Source organism: Setaria viridis, chromosome 3, assembly GCF_005286985.2.
Source record: "Setaria viridis chromosome 3, Setaria_viridis_v4.0, whole genome shotgun sequence".
Taxonomy (NCBI): domain Eukaryota; kingdom Viridiplantae; phylum Streptophyta; class Magnoliopsida; order Poales; family Poaceae; genus Setaria; species Setaria viridis.
The window spans coordinates 26981557-27003133 of NC_048265.2; the positions used below are offsets into that span (position 1 = coordinate 26981557).

The window sequence follows — 21577 nt, forward strand, 5'->3', positions numbered from 1 at the left end:
TGAAGGCTGTGGTAAAAAATTGAGAAGGTTTCGTCCAATTTCTGACATATGATGCTTAGAAACCGACTCATCTCATGGAAGGATTCATAGAAGTTAGAAAGGAGCCAATAAGATTTGGTGTCCAAGTGACACTTGAATTAATGTGTGGCTTCAAATCTTTTTGTATAGGCAACATACAACACAGATTGGTTCATGCCAAAATTTGGAAATTTTTCGGATGCGTTTGATATTTTTTATTGATTAAATGCAATTATAGATTTTTATTAGATATAAATGCAATTTGAGCTAAAACTACATGAAATAATGGAATAATATCAGTAGAAAACTAATTTAACCATTGTTGAGTGATTTTGACACGATTTTGACCAAGTATATTAGAAAAAGTTCAGTAAAATACGTTATTTCATGTAAAGTTTGCCGAGTGTCTGTAGAAAACACTCGGCAAAGATGATGTTTTGCCAAGTGTTTTCTCAGGGCACTTGGCAAACTAGATGCACGGACCCACTACCTTGACCGTGGTTCAATTAAAAAAAATTCCAACTTAACTTTGCCGAGTGCCCCAGATCTGAGCACTCGGCAAACAATACGACTTTGCCGAGTGCCCCCGATCTGGCACTCGGCAAAGTACCTGCCCGGCGCGAATTCCGTTGGCGGCAGTTAAAATTTCTCTTTGCCGAGTGCCAGATCGCGGGCACTCGGCAAAGATTCAAAGATATCCATCTGATTCCAACACTTAGCGTTTCGTCGATTCATTTTACAGCCCGCCCCCGCCCGCCGGCCGCCACCGCCCCGCCCCGCCCCACCCCGCCGGCCGCCCCACCCGCGCCCCCGGCCCGCCCGTCTCCCCCGGCGCTTGCGCCCCCTGCCCGCGCCCCGGCCCACCGGCCGCCCCCGCCCCGGCCCCAGCATCGGCGCCCCCGGCCCGACCCGCCCGTGGCCCCCTGCAACCAGCGTCCTAGGGCCCTGGTGCCCCGCTCCTGACGCTCCCGCCGCCGCCGGACGTCCCATCGCCTCTCTAGGCCGGCCTCCCTCACCCTCCTGGTAATGAATTTTTCTTTTTGAAGTTAGAAAATCAGAATTAGAAACTAGATTAAAATTAGAAATTAGAAATTAGAAATTGTAGGGCTTTAGTTGTTGAAATTAGAAAATGATGTTTGGCTTGGGAATTTAAGGTATAAGAATGTTTGTGGAAGTCGGCCATCGTGCCGTTCCTTCTTCTGTACATGTGGTTGTCAGCCATCGTGCCGTTTCATTTGATGCAGGTTATGGAAACCTCCATGTGCAAGGGAGGTGCTGCCGAAAATTTTTGTTGACAGTTGTATGTTCTTTTTTTGCAGGAGAGGCTACGTTACCGTCCTCGAGTCGTCACTTTGTACGATAGCAAGGTGAGTCATCCTACACCTCTATTTCCATATGATGTTCGTATATCACGTAACCTAGTTAAGCGTCTCCCGTTCGAAAGAGATACGGTTGGAAATATGCAGATGTTTGCATATTTATAACCGTATCTGTTTCGAATTGTCCACGTTACTTTGGACAGCCCGAGGATGTGTAGGTGGATTTAGTTTCCATAGTCTACTCCGATCCGAGTTAGAGTTTCGGCAGCACCTCCCAATTGTTCTCCGGATACACAATCTCCATTCCAGGACGTGTATTTGGAGAACAGCGGGGAGGTGCTGCCGAAATTCTATCTCAGGTCGGAGTAGACCATGGAAACTAATCCCACCTACACATCCTCGTGTGGGATTAGGACCTATCTTCACCTAATAGACAGTATAGGAACGTGTAGATGCAACGTGAGTTTTTATATTACTCGCTGATATGCTAGAGGATGGAGGATCGTCAGTGGATGTACACGGGCCGATCTAGTCAGAATTCGTTGACCGATGAATGGATAAACAAGGCCGATGCTTTCTTGGAACGGGCATTTGCAAGGATCAAAGGAGGAAGAGATACTTGGTGCCTGTGTAGCAAATGTGGAAACATGCGTCGGCAAACCAAGTTAGAAATGGGTAAACATCTTGTTAGGCACGGATTTACGTCAGACTATACCATATGGATCTACCATGGTGAAGTCGATCGTGGGAGGGACGAGGTCATCAGACAACGTATCGAGCAATATGATGATGACGCCGGGGTGGGAGACATGTTAGATGACTATCATGAAGCTCGTAGGGAGGAGGAGCCCGAGGCTACCGCAAAGGCGTATTACGACATGTTGTCTGCGGCACAGCAACCCCTTCACGGGCATACCAAGGTCTCTCAACTGGATGCCATTGCACGTCTAATGGCCGTGAAGTCCCAGTTTAGCTTGAGTCGAGACGCCTTCGATATTATGTTGACAGTTTTTGGGAGCCTGCTCCCGGAGGGTCACATCTTGCCAAAGTCTATGTATGAGGCACAAAAACTTCTTCGTGCACTTAAGATGTCATACGAGCAGATACATGCTTGCCCGAAGGGATGCATCTTATTTAGGAAAGAATATGCACAAGCCAAGTACTGTGTAAAGTGCGAATCGTCTAGGTTCCTGGAGGTAGACTCTGGTGACGGTCAGAAGAAGCAGCTTGCAATCCCTGTGAAGATCCTACGGTACCTTCCCTTCATACCGAGGATCCAACGGCTGTACATGTGTGAAGATTCCGCGAAACAAATGACATGGCATAAAAACGGACGTCAATACAATGCTGACAAGCTGGTACATCCATCCGATGGTGAAGCCTGGACAAAGTTTGATGCCATTTACCCGGTGCTGGGAACAAATGGTGGACGTGTGGTTGCAGCCTGGGTGGTTGGAGAACCACATTGCCTGCCGGGAGCGGCGTTTGCAGATGCCATATGCACCACACCATCAAGGCAGCCTAAGCCTTGATGAGTACAAGGAAAAATGGGTACGTGAATTCATTTCTGTATTCTCAGACATAATACTGCATATTTTGTAATCATTTTACATTTTTTCCGCAGACTTCATCACATGATGGTCAGGAGTGCTCCCGGTTCAAGGCATGGGTTATGTCCAAAAAGGGCAAGACCACGACAGACATCGACTTCAACCCGGAGGACCCGCCCGAGGCGTACAGTCATCCCAGCATCCACAGCCGCGTCACCGAGTACACAGCCATGGCGAGGGAGGTTCATGGGCCAGAGTTTGATCCGAGCTCTCAGGATATTGATGCTGAAATAGTGATGAGGGTGGGAGGAGGGAAGAAGCACGGCAGGTATTGGATTGGAGATAGCGTGATCGACACTGCCAGTACTCCCACTCTCTCCCAGATCTGAGCAAGGAGCATGGACTCGAGCCCCGCCATACGGCCACGGCCTACCGCTGCACAGCTACAGATGCAGGCTCTGCAGGTTATTCCTGTTTCTTTAATTTTTCATTCATTTTGTACGTACCTTTTGCTTGACAATAAGATATTGGGATGAAATATTGTAGGCCCAGGTGGAGGTAGAACGGAAGCGCCGGGAGGAACTAGAGGCGAGGATCGAGGTGGATCGGTAGCTAGAAAGGCAGAGGACGGAGCAGATGTTCCAATACATGCAGAGTGTTTTCCACAATTTAGGTCAAACTCCACCACCTATGCCACCGAACCTCTTCCCGCCACCTCCACCACCTCCTGCAGCTACTCCTGTGAGTCACTCTCAACCTTACAATCAATCTAGACTTAAACTAGAAACTACAGGCACTACAAACTTACACTAGAATTACTTGTTTAGACTATGAAATCTCTTTAACTAAATTTGTGCAGAATCAATCGGCGGCGTCCAATGCGGAATCTTCCTGGGGGCAGTGGCCACCTGCACGTCCTCCTCATCCTCCTTAGTGACTTGTCATTTCTGTGTTTGTGATGCAAAACTTGTGAATTACTTCTTTAGACGAGAACTTATGAATGTTATTTGTGTGCTTGTGAATCCTATGGTGTAATTTATATGCCTGTGGTGCAATTAATATGACTGTGCTTCTGTGGTTCTGTGGTTGTTTTTTGAGAGGGGTCCTTTATACCTAACAATTCTGTTTTGTAGTAGGTGGAAGGACACTTTACCGAGTGGCCATTTCTTGTACTGGTAGACGGCTTTGCCGAGTGTATTCGCCAAACACTCGGCAAAGGGGTCATAAATTTTGGCGGGAGGGCTTGTTTGCTGAGTGCCACAGGGTAGGCACTTGGCAAACAGTGTCATTTTGCCGAGTGTTTCGCAAAAAAGCACTCGGCAAAGGGGTCATAAAAAATAGCGGGTCGGGCTTCTTCGCCGAGTGCCTGCCCGTGGCACTCGGTGAAATTATACAATTTTTCGAGTGTCTGGCAAAAAATGCACTCGGCAAATAATAAAATAAAAATGGCGCGTGGGGCTTCTTCGCCGAGTGCCACGGGGCAGGCACTCGGCGATCCATGGATTTTCGCCGAGTGTTTGGCCAAAATACACTCGGCAAACGAGTAGACTTCGCCGAGTGTCCTTTAAGAATACACTCGGCAAACCTTACGTCTTCGCCGAGTGTCAGCCGTCAGACACTCGGCAAAGCCTCCGTTGCCGTGACAGACCGTTAATGTCTTTGTGCCGAGTGTTTAATTTTGCCGAGTGTATTTTGGCACTCGGCAAAAGGTTTGCCGAGTGCCCGACGATCGACACTCGGCAAACAGCCTGTTTGCCGAGGAAAACTTTGCCAAGTAGACTTCGCCGAGTGTTACACTCGGCAAACCTTTTGCCGAGTGTAATGGGGCCTTCGCCGAGTGCCTGGGGCACTCTGCAAAATAACTGTTTCCGGTAGTGAAAGGTCCGTGTGTTAGTCACCTAGAACCTTGGTACTTGCATGCATCCAAACAAGAGCTCTTCTCGTACCGGACCAACAGGTAAAACAGCCAAACATGACCATCTGCACAGGCTCAGGCGGGATGGCAACGGGTCCAGCAAGGTACGGGTAGAGCAAATACCTGCCCACAAGAATACCCAAAACCTCAAGTATACACGTATCCTCGAAGCCTAGCGGGTAAGACTTCGTACCTGTGCCCGTACTCATCGGTACCTATCGGGTCTAGTCATGATAGCACAAAATATATATCATCCTAACTATAAAAACAAGTATAATTTGATTATACCACCCACACAAAGTTAATGTAGATAGTAAAAATAGGAGGACTAAACACTTTGTTTTCTATTGTGTTGTCTTCACTTCATGATCTACCTTATACTTATATGAAAACAATTGCATTCAATTACCAGTTAAGTACTTTCATATTTCCTGCAACAATTAATGGTACTATAAAGTAAAATCTCACTCTCACATTTCAAATTCATACAATCTCACATATTAATTCTTATAGTAGTTCACACAAGAGTAAAATGCATGGCCGGTCCTTAAACTTGTCTGGCCGTGTCACTTAGATCCACGTACTCTCAAAATGCATATCTGGCTCCTAAACTAGGTTTGGGTGTCATTTAGGTTCCTATACTCTCAAAATGCATCTCACTCTCTAAATTTGGCTTCGGGTGTCATATAGTTCCCCTAAACTCTTGAAATGTAGTGTCATCCCACTAATAGAACATGATAAGATCAAATTTTATACTTTCAAGCAAGCCATTACTTTCATTGGCACTTGTTTTATTGCCCCTTCAGCTTCTCCTAATATTTGTCCAGTTTTTTTTATCTTATAAACACCTAATTTTAATTTAGTAAGTGCAACTACGAGTTATTCAAATTTGAACAATCTTACGAGAATAATAGAGCACATTGTCATATGCACCTAGCTAATTAAGATATTGCCTCCAAATTAAAAGATCATCAATCTTTCTGGATTCATTACATCAATATTCTCCACACACGTTGAGTGGAAATTACTTTGTTTGATTATAATTAAATTATCTCTACGTAAAAAGAAGTTTTATCAATTTAATTGAGATGATAATGATTTAGAGAGTATATGGACCTAGATGACACCCAAAGTCAAGTTTAGGGGCTCGATTTGCATCTGAAAGTATATGGACCTAAATAACACCTAAGCTCAAGTTTAGGGAGCCAGATATGCATTTTGAGAGTACGAGGACCTAAGTAACATAACCGGATAAGTTTTAAGGACCGGCCATGCACTTTACTCTTCACACAATCCCATGAAAAATGAGACATAAACATTACAAAGACGTGAGTTCACGAGATCACGATACTTGTATTTCGGGTACCCGATAGATACCCGCGGACAAGAATTCATACCCATACCCTCACCCGTCGTGTCCATCAGGTACAAAACCCACGGGTACCATACCCGCGGGTAGAATTTCCGCTCAGCTTCGTTGCTTCGGCCCTGCGCTGCCCGGCCATCCTGCATTGGGGAACGAACCAGAACCAATCACGCCCCGAGTATATGCATGTGTCTTTAAAGTGAGTGTTTTGTGATAGTAGTCATTTCTTTTTGAAACGAGTGATAGTAGTCATTTCATTTGCATAGGAAAAAAAGAGAAAAAGGTTGTCTATGTAGGTGACTTTTCAACTCTCTCTTGTGTTTGTAAATAGAAAAGTACTTATGTAAATCTTTTTACAAATATGAACTCATTCAATTCCATTTCTATCTCGCTTACGGGCGCGCATTAAAGCGGCACCAGCACGGCAGCACCTCGCTTCTTTCCTTTCCATCTCCGACCAGGCCACCACCCCCAAACCCAGCAGACAGCAGAGCAAAAAAGCTCCCCAAAACAAAAACCAGTTCCCATCTCCCACGCCGGCGGGCACATGGCGGCCGACGCCGCCGACCTGGAGAGGCGGGTGATGGCTGCGGTGAAGGCCTCCGCGGCACGCGGTGACCCGCCGCTCCTCCAGGCCGCAGAGGCCTCGCGCTGCGCCCGCGAGGCCGCCGCCTCCGCCTCCGCCTCCGCTTCCTGCGGCCTCGCTCTCGCGGAGGCACTGGTGGCGAACCTGTGCTTCGCCCACAACACGGGCGCCATGTGGAAGCTGCTGGACCAGGCCATGTCGTCCCGCCTTGTACACCCGCTCCACACCCTCGCCCTGCTCACCCCGAGGTACCCGAGCGATTCGATCCTCGCTTCCCCTTTTCCCGTTTCCGTTGCTCAATTTGTTTTTCGTTATAGTTCACTTTCAGATGCTAAGTTGCCGTATGTTGTGCTGGTTTGCGTGCTATTGCTGTGCAGGGTGGTGCCGAACCGGCGGGAGCAGCCGGAGGCGTACAGGCTCTACCTCGAGCTTCTTGGCCGGTACGCCGTCGCGCCGGTTTACCCCGAATGCACTGAGAGGAAGTCTATGTAAGCACGGTTTGCTCCTGCTTCACCATCCACCTGCTATGATACACCTTCATTTAACTTCGGTTTGCTATACTCTGTGGTCTGTGGATTCATGACAACTTGAACACTTTGGAAATGGACAAACTGCTTGGTTGATTCGGTTTAAAATCCATGCTCTACTTGCTCATGTTGAAGATCCTTTTCCTGTGGGTGGGTCAGCCTCTGGGTGCTAGGGGGTTGTCTCGACGACTAATAGGTGTATGTGGAATTGTAGACTAGATAGGCTGAAAACGATTGTAAACTCTCGGTCTTGGTCTTGAAAGGAAAAGGGCACATGATTTCTTCCGTTTGCTGTGGTTTAAAGACTTCAAAGTGCGACTAAGGCTCCCTTCACATTGAGGTGGCATTTCAAAAGCATCCCCCCTTACTTTTGGATGTATATGCCACTGAGTAAATTTGAAAAACTACAATTGAATTGACCAAACTATCTCCTATTATAAATTATTCAATTAATCTGTAGCTTTCTGATAAAGCACTTAGTCTGGTCAATCACGTGTAGTTATGCGAAATTTATTCTTAGCTAGTCCCTCATCTTGAAATTACAAGCCTACATGGCGTATTTTGTTTGGTTAGGACAAGGCTTTGATCGACAATTACTCCATCAATACATAATTTTTTAGGACACAAAATTGATCGTTTTAGATTTGCATTAACAAACACTGACATATTATTATGATTTTGCATCACATGAAAGACATTAATACAGTAACTATTGGTCAAAACTTTGTCCTAATGAAACGGAATACGCCTAGTAATTTCAAATGGATGGAGTAGTTGTTAAAATTTCACAGCACAGCACAGTTTGACAGGCAACTGCAAAACTGCTCGTACCTGCACCCAAATGATTGAAGCGTCTAATTGAACTGTGTGCAAACACTAAGGGTACCATATGCCGCATACCGTGGCGCTGGAGCCTGTTGCTCAATAGCCTATTTTTAGGAAAGATACTACCTATGGAGTTATGGACTGTAGGTCCTTCCAACATAGGTAGATTTTCCACATAGCACATGTAAACTTACCATAAAAATCATGCTCACAAGCATGAACTTTTGAAGCCTTTATCCAGCCAATGTCTATCACACACTTGAGAAAATATTGCCAATAATTTTGGTTAACTTTAGATAAACCTTTATTATTGTTTTGACAAATTGTTAAATACATCCACAATGTACTTTGTACTGGTTGTACGAACTGTTTGGCATTTGAACTGGCCTATGTACTGTTCTAGAAGCACATTCATTCTAGGTAATAAAAAATTTTTTGGAATAATTTTATTCAAGTTTTTCAGATAACAACTTGTAATTCTCTCATATGGTGCTAACTTTATATTTGCATTTACTATGCAGATTAGCCAAATCTATCGATGATGCTATGCAGCTTGCACATAGATACGGCTTTCAACATTTGGATTTTGGACATGCCGTTATTCTTTTTGTGTTAGGTCTTGTTGAAATGCTGATTGATTGCATCTTGGATGATTATGGGTTGCTCAATATCTCTTCTCATGAACATGATAATATATATACAAAAAATATGGATTTTGATGGCAAGGGAATACTACTTAACAGGGGAAGTGAGCACCGTGAACATCTAAGGAGAAAGAATATACTTATGTCTATTGAAGTTGTTGAGAAGGCCACTGCAAACAAAATTGCCCAAGTCTTTCTTCGGCTTGTCTATCTTAACACGTACATTGTTTCATCTTCGTAATATTACTTTTTTCTGCCTTGCAAATCTTGATTATTACAAGTTATTATTTCCTCAGCTATCTTGTCCCTGAAAAACAAGGTTTGATTGATCCACATCAGTACAATTTGTTTGTTTTTTAAATAAATATTTGTCACTTAACAAACTTGGGTTTGGGGATGTTAATGAAAATTGATATCTTATCATGATATCAGATGATATTAGGACAACATGTGAGATACTGTGAGGTATTGGTGGCATGTGCTAGAGTGTGCTGGCCACTATCTGGGTTTTATCCCAGATGTGGGCACCCAGGGCAGGTGAGATTGAGAAAGAGTTTTGACAAAAGTTCAGGTGGTAATCTTTTCGATAGGGAGAACATACAGGAAGTTAATTCAAGCTACTCATCAGCTTGGGCACTTTCAAATGAGTTAATATTCAGCTTCTGGTGTCATTTGTTTATGCTTGTTTATTTCCCATATGCAAAACTTCCTAAATTTCTGGTTTGTTGTGATGAAAACTTCAACTTTATGATTTTATTTTTAGAATTTAAGTGTGCATGCATAGTTCCGGAGAATTTTGGTAAAGGTTTATTCTTTGCTATTCAGCAGGTTTAAAGAAATATTCATATTCATGTAGGGGTTTTAATTGTGGAACAAATTTTTCCATAGCACCTAACTATTATTCAAACGTTCCATGCATTATGTTTGTTAAACTGATGACACTTACGTTCCTTTTTGGATATGCTAGGATAGACCGGAGAATTTCAATTATCTACTCCGGAAACTTCAACTACTTGGCGCCCTTAAATCAAAGAATGTTTTACCTGTATACATTCTGCTAGATAGCTTGACTATGAATATACAGAATGTTATAAGCACTGGATATCAATTAGACAGGAGTAGGCTATTGGGAGTTCTTGTTAGCACACAACCTTGCAGTTCATCCGCATTCAATATTTTTGGAGCTGGAAAGGGATCCTGTTGGGTTCCTTTTGACATGTTTATGGAGAATGCAATGGATGGGAGACATCTTCATGCCATATCATCAGTTGAATTTTTGACAGGTGCATAATTGCATATAGCTGCTATTTTGCCTTTTCAATTGTTGTACAACATTTTTAAACATGAAACCATTGGTTGGCAGAACTCTCCAAGACATTTAAAGTGTTAAATCGGGCAACCTGGCAAGAGACCTTTCAAGCTTTATGGATATCTGCTTTGCGGCTGGTACAACAAGTGAGATGACTTCAACCAGAAATCTCTGTGTACTACTTTTTTTTAAAAAAAATATGAAAATAATTTACTTTTGTTATCATTTTACATTTAATATCTACACATAGTATTAATATTTATTATTTGCTAAAAATATGTTTACTAGGGCCCAGCTGCTTTGGAAGGACCATTTCCTCATCTTTATTCACGATTGTGCATGCTGTTAGCTATCATCCCCTTGTCAATTGCAACTATTGTGAACGAAGAGGTGGACAAATTGGATGGTGGAATGGTAGCTGCTATAAAAGGAGAACTAGTGTCTTCACTTCAGATTCTGGTGCAATTTTCTGGTCTTCTTTCACCTCCTCCAGCTGCTATGCATTTGGCAAATAGTGCTGCTAGGAAAGCAGCAGTTGTTCTATCTAATCTGAAAAGTGGGAATGAGAACATGTACAGTTATTCCAAAGATAGTTCCTCTATTAAAACAGGTTACTTTTGACTGATCTCTTTAACATATATTTAGTATCTTTGCTTATGTTCTTTTTCTCAACGACTTTCTCTCATAGTTATGCTTCAAAATTGCAGTAGGAAATATGATACACCTTATTGTGGAAGCCTGTATAGCCAGGAACTTAGTTGATACATCTGCTTATTTCTGGCCTGGCTACGTGGTTGCACTTGAAGAATCCTCTCAAGCCCAGGAATCTCCATGGTCATCTTTAATAGAAGGGTCTCCACTCATGGAACTCAAGGATGCACTTATGGTTACACCTGCTTCGAGGTGATAAATCATGTGACAGGACTAATTTAAGTGCTCTTTTTAGGCTTTATGTATGTTCACAAGCTTGATTTAATGGTGTTTTTTATTTTGTTTTTATAGTGTAGCAGAGTTGGAGAAATTATACTCTTTTGCACTAAGTGGGTCAGAGGAGGAGAAGTTGGTGGCTTCAAAGGTTTTGTGTGGGGCATCACTTCTTCGTGGTTGGAACATTCAGGTATTGTTCAGTTTAAAAGAACTATATTGCAGCAATGTGAAAGAATGTCAGTTACAACTGTTTCTATCTTTTCTAGGGTCTTCTACAGATTATCTTAATCGTGCTGTATGAGTTACTTTCATTGCCTATCTAACATTTTTGCTTGCAAATCTTTTTGCTGCTTAGGAACATGTTGTTCAAATGGTGCTTAAGTTGTTATCGACATTCCTCCCTTTGGATTCCAGATCAGATGAGCGATATTTACAGCACATGCCTATGCTGCATGCTCTCATATTAGGAATTTCTTCTGTTGATGCTGTTCATATTCTCTCAATGTATGGCCTGGTAAGAAACAATGTAGCTTGGATAGAAATCTTGTTCAGCTCTATTCCTTTTGCCTTAGGCATGTACAACACAGGATGCTGATAAAGTTTCAGATGAAACCAAGAATAAGCTAGAATTATCCTCATTTATTGAGAGTATAATTAAGTGCTTTTTTTGAACAAATCATGTGTTCCATATATGGTCCATGCTACGTACACCTCTTACCTCTAAGGAGGTAAGATTTGATTCAAATCTGGACTTTTGGATATAAAGAGAAAAAATCAATTAGAAAATGAAAAATCAGTAATAACTCACTTCTCCCCAACTTACTGGTCATGCATGCATGCAGTTAATATCGTTAGCATTATTTTGGGCCCTGTCCATGGCCACGCCGGCTGCGCTGATCACATGACCCAAATAGGACTCTTGTTCCTCCCCGAAAACGCATTTAGATTGCTTGAGGAAGAGGTTGTTGCTGCGCAGGACCATGAGGACGGCACGAAGATGGTGGAGGTGCTCCGACCATGTCTTGCTGTAGATTAGTATATCATCAAAAAAGACAAGTACAGAACGACGCAAGAAGGGGCGCATGACCTCGTTCATCAGCGCTTGGAATGTCGAGGGCGCATTTGTGAGGAACTAGAAGTGACCATGGTGTGTCTGAAACGCCATCTTGGCAACGTCATCAGGATGCATGCGCACCTGGTGATAGCCACTCCGGAGGTCTAGCTTGGTGAAATACTTGGCGCCCTTGAGTTCATCTAGAAGCTCATCCACTATTGGGATGGGGAAGACATCACGAACCGTCTTCACATTGAGAGCCTGGTAGTCGACGCAGAATCTCCAGGAGCCGTCCTTCTTGCGGACGAGCAGCACGGGTGAAGAGAACGCCGATGTGCTGGCCCTGATGATCCCCAGGTTGAGCATCTTTGTGCACTGGCGCTCGATCTCATCCTTGAGCAGCTGTGGGTATTGGTATGGGCAGACCACAATCGGCGGCATCTCGAGAAGCAAGTGAATGCGGTGGTCGAACGATCGTTGTGGTGGAAGCTCGGTAGGTGCTGCAAAGATGTCGCTGAATTCTGCAAGGAGTAGGGACAACAGGTCCCTGGTGGCCAATAGGGACAATTCTGCGTTTGGCATTGCCCCGACACCATACCACTTGACACGATGATCTGTGCGCCAGAAGGACATGGAGTTGGTGGTGAAATCCTAGATAATTGGCCCGAGGGTACGGAGTCATTGACAACCGAGGATGAGCTCATAGCCTTGCAATGGGATGATGTAGATGTCCACCGCGAATAATTCGTCGCCGATCCGGATAGGTGTCGCAGGGCATATGCCGGAGGTGGGAACGCGCTCGCCGTTCGCCACGCCTACTGTCATGCCCGGTTGGGGTGGAGTCAGCCCCAGGCAGGCCGTCGTTGCTGTCGCCATGAAGCAATGTGTAGACCCGGAATCAACCAAGGCGGGCATTGTGGCATCTGCGATGGTAGTGTTCAGCTGGATGGTCCCGCCGGACTTGATGCCGGACATGGTAAGGAGGGAAATCTATGGCTCCTCATCGGCATCTTCTTCAGCAGCGTCGCCATCTATCTCCAGGAAGTAGATGCCCTTCATGGAGCACTCCTTATGATGGCCTAGGGTGAATTTTTCGGGCAATTGAAGCATCTCCCCTTCACTCTATGCTGCGCCATCTCCTCGGGCGATAGGTGCATGAACCGAGCGTCGCGGGGCAGCGCTTTGACAGGTGCGCCCGGCGTCACTGGCAATGCGCCGGTACTTTAGGACACGGCAGGTGGCGTCCTGGGTGATGACGACATGAAGCGTCCCGCTGCACGCGACGGAGTGTGGGCCGGGACCAAGGCGCAGGAGCTCTCGTCGTCGATGGCGAGGCGTCGCTCGTAAACCCGCGCCAGGGCCATGGCGTCCTTGAACGACTCCGGCTTCTGCATCTCCACATCGGTGCGCATGGGATTGCCGAGCCCTGCCGTGAATATGTCAATTTGCGGCGGTTCCGTGAGTCTGTCGCATCTGGCGAGCAACTTGAGGAATTGATCCTAATATTCATCCACTGAACCTGTGCGCCGGAGGTGAGTGAATTCGCCGAGAGGGTTGCTGCGGGCTGGAGGCCCGAAATGCTTGTTGACGCCCTCAACGAATTTGTCCCATGTTGGAGTGCCACCGCTGTTCTTCTCGAGCCAGTAATACCACTGCTGCGCAGCCCCCTCCATGTAGAAGGACGCTGTCCAGACCTTTCGATCCTCTGGAGTGCCCTGGGAGCAGAAGAATTGCTCCACCTTGTGCAGCCAACCCAGCGGATCTTCAGCACCGTCATACTTGGGAAATCTGAGCTTGTGGACAGCGGCAGGGCCCTCGGAACCGGAGCTAGATGATCCGTCGGAGGAGAATGCGCCCTTCCGCTCCAGAACCTGCGTCTGGACATTGTTGATGGAGGACTGCAGGCGGCCCTGTTCCTGATGGATGGACGCCACCTCTGCGTTGATCTTCTTCCCGATGTCATTCATCTTGGCGATCATCTTGTCGATTGCCTCCTGGAACTTGTCCTCGGTGATGAAGTTGTTGTTGTCGCCCATGGCGGCAGGGGAGCGATGGGTTTAGCGGCGCGCAGGGGAAATTGGGGCGAGGTGGAGCAGCGATTGGCAGCAGGCAGAAAACCGAGAATGGTCCCGTCTGATACCAGAGTTGATATGGCTATATTATTGGCTGATGAACATGATAGCAGATTGATAAGGACCTGCTCGCCCTCCCTAGGAGGCTGAGCTTTAGGCTTATCTTTCTGCTTGATTACAATCTAATGCGCCAGGACTCTTATATAATGAGCCGGCCAAACAAATCCCAACTAACTGCAACTCTATCTCTAATCTGAATCTAAAATAACTAGCTAGTATCTCCTGGAGGAGCCTGGACCCTTGTGCCTGTGGTGGAACTTCTTGCCAAAGAAGTTGTCCACAACAGCTTGTTCTTGGCATAGCCAACTCTGTTCGCGCAGCTGGTGGTCCGGGATGCATAACAGGATCCCTGACATCCATGGACGGAAGGAAAGACTGGATCAGCCATCTCCTATAAATAGGAACAAATAGATATCTGTGCAAACTCTTGTAACCTTTCTTTGTTGATTTACTGTTGCAACCTGCTTGACACGTTTTTTTTTTCCAGCAAAGTTGGACATGTCATGTAGAAAACTCACGTTACAGAAAAAACCATCACCATGTCACTCTAATTTCAGATTTAAAAACACCTTACAAAATCCCACGTGATATGCACCATGTCACATAATGTTATGTGAAGTATGGAAGAGGATCATGTACATCACATTGCATGATGTTAGATCTAATTGAAGATATTTTGCCTATTTCCCTATTCTTCAAAATTAAAAATTATATAAATATATTTTTCTCCTATTACCTCCTAGGAGGTAATATGTGATAATAACTATCCATATCGACCTAAATGGACGATCCAGTCAGGCATGGGTGTTATATAAAATAAGTATTGATAGAACTTTGTCAGATCCATAGTGCATCGTGCATATTTTCTAATGTGAAAATGGTGTTTGCATGCCTTGCAACTCTACTTTTGGGAAGTTTTTAGTATATTCTCACAGTTTTAGTGCTTGTTTCCTCATTGGATTTCCTCACCACATTTACACGGATAAAGAAAATTTCCTTCTTCTGAATGGTAAATGATTTACATTATTGGGTGACAAGTATGCTGTATGAACCTATTGTCGGTTTATGATACCATCCTTGTGACATGACATTTTGCAGGTGCCAGAAGTAGCAGCCATGTTAATGCCTCTCTGTGAGATTTTTGGATCCTTACCTGCATCTGGTCATAGGAGTTGTAATTTTGAAGAGGCTTCTGTGTACTCAGTATTCTCATGTGCTTTCCTTTCCCTGCTTCGCTTGTGGAAATTTCATAGACCCCCTATTGAGAATGCTTTATCAAGACGTGGAGTCTCTGTTTGGTCAGAGCCCCGTTTAGATTTTCTCTTATTATTACGTAATAGTCGTTCTGCTTTGAAAAATCTATCTAATGTTAGTAAGTCAAGCATATTTCAATTAGATCCATCGTTGCAAAAGCCAGTATATATCGACTCATTTCCAAAGCTAAGGGCATGGTACCTCCAGAACCAGGCTTGCATAGCCTCTACTCTTTCTAGTGCTTACAACAGGACAAATGTCCTCCAAGTGGCGAACATTATACTGAAAATTATATGCCGTAAAATTTCAAAAGGTGGCGTCCTGTCTGTAAATCCTCAGTCAACATCAAATTCCAGTATGAGTAGTCCACTTCCAGGGGTACAGGAAGATGAGTGCCAGTGGCCAACTGTTCCGGCATGGGAAGTTCTGGAAGCAGTCCCTTTTGTGCTTGAGGCTGTATTAACTGCATGCGCTCATGGGAGGCTTTCATCCCGTGATTTGGTTACAGGTTATACCTCTGACTAGTACTTCCATTTGTCCTAGTATTGCTCAACAAACTAAATGTTCCTTGCGATCTGGACACTTTTTAATTTCCCCCAATCATAGAATTAAAATTTCATACAATTCTCTCTACTATTTCAATTATTTACCACTTTGGAAGATAAGACCAAATTGTTACAAAAGAACAAAAAAAAGGGGAACATTTGAAGGTACATTTGCAATTTTTAGGTCTAGCACATAATTTCAATGGTGAAATCTGTTTCTAAGAAGTGCCACTCACCTTATGTAACCACTTGCTATATAGTTAGCATGAAGCATGTCAGCTCTGCTAGTAAGGTTGAGTTAAATCGTGGAAGGTGCTGAAGGTCATGGTTGCCCCTCCAACAGTTCTCGCTCCTCCAGCAGTGGTCATGGTTGCAGGATCTTGCCTGCTTGCTTAACGCACTGCCTTGCCTGCTTGCTTCAAGCTTGTGGGCAGAACCCCTTGCTTAGAATAAGTGTGGCAGCTGAGTGACACCCAGCACCAAGCCTTAGCCAGCATCATCACCACTTCTTAGAAGGTTAAATACTTTGTGAACATAGGGGCAACTGCCCACCCACACTCTCAGCCATCAGATCGGCACCGGAGGGCTGAGGTTGAGCCACGTCACCTCAGCCCACAGGTGACGTCGCTCATCTCAGCCCTCCAGTGCCGATCCGATGGCTCAGAGTGTGCCACGTCATAAGGTGGGCAGCTAGCCCATAAAATCCACTTTCCTTCTTAGAATACTGCTTGAATTTCAAAGTTGCTTATGTATCTTGACCATTATATGTTTGTAGGTAAGAGGTTTACTAATTGTACCATAGTAAACAATCATTCCTTTTTCAGTTTGGCTTTTCAACTGTCCTTGCACGGTTATCAGCATTTACCATCATACTTGATTGCAGGTCTAAGAGATCTTGCAGATTTCCTGCCTGCTTCACTTGCTGCTATTGTCAGCTACTTTTCAGCGGAAATTACTCGTGGCATATGGAAGCCGGTTATGTTGAATGGAACAGACTGGCCAAGTCCAGCTGCAACACTTCCAGTAGTTGAATCTGAGATAAATGAAGTTCTTGCATCTGCTGGTGTTAATATCAACATCTCTTCTCAACCACGTATGTCACTGTCTGTTTCTGCAAATCATTAATTTCTGTTGCATACACCATCACTATCTTTATTTGTGTTAATCGCACATGTCTCTGATTTTGAATAATAAGATGAATGACATTTTGGATTCTGAGATCATGAACCTCACTCTCAAATGGTCATTTAATCCCTCTACAGGTTCAGTGATGCCAATGCTGCCATTGCCTATAGCAGCCCTAATCAGTTTATCGATAACAGTTAAGATGGAGAAATTTAATCACCTCCATGGAATCATTAGCCAAGGAATTGAAACTTGTGCAACATCTAGTTCATGGCCTAGCATGCAAATTATAGGTGCATTGTGGTCCCAGAAAGTACGGCATTGGCACGATTTTATAATCCTGACATGTTCCCAGTCCCCCTTCACTCGAGATAATACCGCGGTAGCTCAACTGATCAGGAGTTGCTTCACATCTTTCCTTGGGCCTTTGATTGATGGGCGTTCCTGCTACGTAGAAAACAGAGGAGTTACTAATTTGCTGGGGAGGACTCTTGATGAAAGAACTCAACTTGTTATAGCGCCAGGATTTCTTTACATAAGATCTTGCCGGTTATTTCCAGACAACAATTTTGTTTGTGAAGAGATTTTGAAGTTGGTCATTGAGAGAGCCCGTGCACTAGCGAATGATTGTATTTCTGAAAGACATGCTCATTTGAGATCAGACTGCATGCCACTCTCAGTTTCCTCATCCTTGGTAGAGCAGATGTCATCACTTGCAGCAACTATGCTTTGTCATGCTGGTGGGGTGACTTTGATCCGTCTCCTGTATGAGCATATTCTCCCCACTCTGCTTCTTTCAGCGGGAGAAGATAAGCTTGGTTCTGCTGGTCACGTATGCAGCTTATTTGAAGGATACGCACTAGCATACGTTCTCATCTGGTCTGGTGCCAGCATCTGGGGAGTGGGAGAAACCTCGCCAGCATACACTTCAATTTACACGTCAAAAAGGCAGCGGATTGTGGATAGGCACTTGGAGTTCATGGTCAAGGTAATGGAGGGTAACATAGTGCTGGGCTGCGGTGAGACCACTTGGAGGTCCTATGTTCTCTGTTTCGTCGGGTTGCTGGTTGACTTTGTGCCAGCATGGATTCTCGAAGTGAAGCTGGAGACACTACAGAAATTGGCTTCTGGGCTTCGGAGGAAATGGCAAAAGGGTGATCTCGCCCTCGCTTTGCTTGAGCGAGGGGGAAGTAAGACTGTGACTTCGGTGGTTGAATCGCTTATGTGACACGCTGATGCTGAATTTTTAGTACAGTTTTCATGACACCACCTTAGTCCATACACACATAACATGTTACTAATCTGAAATTCAGTCCATCAGAAAAATGGACAGTACAGTTTAACTGGAGCTTGCATGTTGTTCGTATTGTCGATCAGCTAAGGGTACGCTAAAGAGGACGCCCCAGCAGTTAGTTTTATATAGTTGTATACACTTCCGTTGGTAATTAACAAACATGTCACGCCCCAGCAGTTAGTTTTATATAGTTGTATACACTTCCGTTGGTAATTAACAAACATGTCATTTATGAAGTTCTTATTATGGCAGTCATTTATATCGGGTGCATAAAATGTATGGAACAATGAGAACACTTCTGTGTTAGAAAATATCTTCTGCCATTGCTGCTCGTTTTTCTTTCTTTTTTTTGAAAAAAAAAGAATGTGAGTCAATAGCTGTGAAATCATTTTTCTCCTAAAAGGAAAAAATATTAACAATTTTACACCTGCACTTGCTGAGTATATGGTGTTCACCAACTCATTCCAACAGGGCTGTCTATTGGGATATGAAACTTTTGTGGTTTGATGTACCTTACATTTTTCTTTTGTGAATCACATAGTACACACAAACGCTCACATACACAAATGCATACTCGTCCTTACGAACACACGCACGTAACCCTATCCCAACGAGCACATTCAAAACATTGAGTCAGCAAATCCTCGAGATTGGCATTGATGCCTTGCTGTCAACCACTAAAAGAATACCGCAAAATAAAATCTTAAAATAAATTTAGGAAAATACGAGCACCAGTGAGAAGTTGAGGACTTGAACTCTGGTGAGTAGGTTTCACTACAAGAAACGGTAAGTTGAGCTACGCTCAGTTTGCTAGTGTGTAGCTTTCACTTACTCTGATAGACCCATTGTATCTGTGTATGGATTGAAATAGAGAGCGTAGAGAACCTGTAATTAATCTAGCAAGAGTGGAATCATGTCGGGAGCACTCTCTCATTTCTATCATTTTTTTTTCCGTAAAGGACCAGAAGCATCGACATATATATGAAAGTTGTATAAAACAAGGTTATAGATCCAAAATAATCAGCATGCATCTTGAAATTCTAATAAGCTTCAACAATCTGGGGAATACAGTCCAGTCCATGGGCGTGTTTATTGGGGAAAAGAACGCGCGCGTGTAAGGAGACATGAAAATTTGAAAAAGGAAAGATTACAGGAGACAACGAGACTTTTTTCTTCAGCAACCACATTATCGCAAAATAATAATCTTCGACAAACACAATGCAACAGCGGGTTCCTTTTGACACAAGCAATCCACACTGAGGCCTTATTAGCTTCCATCAGTCCTGCAATAGGAATAAGTTTTGAAATGAGTAAAAATCGATCACAGGTCACAGCTCTAGATTCATGCACATACATGATGCGAGTTTTAGAGTTGATAAGATATTTCCTATATGCACTTACTCCTACATGAATATAATCCATCAGGGACGGGAGAAGAAGCCAACTATCTTCCATTGGACGTTAGGGTTGGCTCCATCTGTAGGTAGGACCCCAATGACTGTCCCCTCATTTCCATTTCCGCCCAGGCCGTTGAAGCCCTTCGACTCATCTTTGAACATCCTTATTGCGGAGAAGTCGCTGGTTGGGTCGGCTTTAGTCCACAGCATCGACAGCGGAATGCATTCGGAGGGTTTGTATGGAGCAAGTTTCACCAGGTTGTGTTTCATTTTTCAGTGAGGACAAGCAGCAAACGATAGATGTTTAACACTTCAACCTATGTTAGAAGCTATTATATACTTACGGGGAGAGAACCATCGGTCGACGGCACAATGGCCTCTGCCGAAAACATGGGAAAGTTGAACTTGACGTTCACCAGCGCAAAAGGCTTGCGGCATCCGTCATCGGCGGCCAATTTCCCGATGGAAATGCTGTCCTGAATCCACACCTACATGTACATGAAATATTGACAGTTAAAAACAACTCAAAGGCATCAATGGTTGGTAGTTGATAAACCCGAAAGGGGATCCATATTCAATCTGCGAGCTTTGCCTGTGACATGTCGTCGAACTCGGTTTTGGCGAGGACAACGGTGCCATTGAGGGCGGCCAGACTAAGGTTAGGGTCCTGCTTGCTGATTATTCTCCATTTGGGAAAGGTACGTAGAAAATCAGCAAGCGGACTCCCATCTGTTCTTCCAAAGAAATCATCAAAAATGTCCCCCTTTCCTGGCGTAACCCCGACGCCGAGGACAACAAGCACGGCTACCCAGACTAAGCTCGCAGTGAGTCTTGCCATTGATTGTGTGTATAGAGGGGGAGAGATCGCGGATCGAGCTGCTGTACTGTACTTTGGGCAGATGATGGTATAAGGACTCACCATCCACCCTTTATATACACACGCGCTCCCAATGGGTCATGCAGAGCTTGCTGCCTTGGAGTTGGACAAGTGACCATGTGAGAACTGAGAAGCACTGGCAGGATAACCTTAAAATATAAACCATGTATGCAGCACAAGTTATTTATCTTTTGCACCTTTGACTTCAATTGATACGATCTTACAAGATCTCTGAGGGGGTGTTTGGATACCAGTTGTTAAACTTTAACAGTGTCACATCGAATGTTCGGATGCTAATTAGGAGAACTAAATATGAGCTAATTATAAAACTAATTGCAGAACCCTATGCTAATTCGCGAGACGAATCTATTAAGCCTAATTAATCCATCATTAGCAAATGGTTACTGTAGCACCACATTGTCAAATCATGTACTAATTAGGCTTAATAGATTCGTCTCGCGAATTACACTCCATCTGTGCAATTAGTTTTATAATTAGCCTATGTTTAATACTCCTAATTAGCATTCAAAATCCGATGTGACAGGTGTTAAACTTTAACACTAGTGAGCCAAACAGGCCCTGAATATATGCCAACTAAAGTTGCGTGCTCATGTATGTGCAGCTCATCCTTGAGATCCTCTCAAGTCAGGAAGAAGGCACCCCACCACTGGTGGAAAACTGAACTTTAGTCCCGGTTGGAGAGGCATAAGTCTCGAAAATCCAACTGAGATTAATCTTTCGGAACTAAAGGCCTCCATCTTTAGTTCCGGATTTTTCACCCGGACTAAAGACAAACCTTTAATCCCGGTTGGTGTTATCAACCGGGATTAAAGGGTCCCCCACGGGTTACGAAATTTAGACCCGGTCAAAAAATGATCGAGATTTTTGTTGAGGATGAAAATTCGTTTCTCTA

The 21577-nt window shown here is 44.3% G+C and overlaps 1 protein-coding gene and 1 long non-coding RNA gene across 2 annotated transcripts; one reads left to right on the forward strand and one right to left on the reverse strand.

Annotated features, from left to right (window-relative positions):
• Positions 1–6613: 6613 nt before the first annotated feature.
• On the forward strand, positions 6614–18645 carry LOC117847183 (mediator of RNA polymerase II transcription subunit 33A). The gene is made up of 12 exons (XM_034728345.2): positions 6614–7002; positions 7132–7242; positions 8628–8969; positions 9723–10033; positions 10114–10205; positions 10348–10669; positions 10767–10962; positions 11062–11176; positions 11342–11500; positions 15271–15934; positions 16855–17064; positions 17234–18645. Exons 1-12 carry the CDS (start codon positions 6716–6718, stop codon positions 18322–18324), a joined length of 3900 nt encoding a protein of 1299 aa, XP_034584236.1. The 5' UTR covers positions 6614–6715; the 3' UTR covers positions 18325–18645.
• Positions 18646–19407: 762 nt separating this feature from the next.
• On the reverse strand, positions 19408–21073 carry LOC117847184 (uncharacterized). Its single transcript, XR_004638554.2, has 3 exons — positions 20380–21073; positions 19792–20275; positions 19408–19673 (listed from the first exon to the last, which is right to left on the reverse strand). It is a non-coding gene; the product is annotated as an uncharacterized lncRNA (long non-coding RNA).
• Positions 21074–21577: the final 504 nt, after the last annotated feature.

Coding starts and splice junctions, on each gene's coding strand:
- LOC117847183 (XM_034728345.2), top strand. CDS start 6,716: ATGGCGGCCGACGCCGCCGACCTGGAGAGGCGGGTGATGGCTGCGGTG. Junction 7,243..8,627: donor TGCACTGAGAGGAAGTCTAT/GTAAGCACGGTT, acceptor TTTACTATGCAG/ATTAGCCAAATCTATCGATG. Junction 10,963..11,061: donor ATGGTTACACCTGCTTCGAG/GTGATAAATCAT, acceptor TTGTTTTTATAG/TGTAGCAGAGTTGGAGAAAT.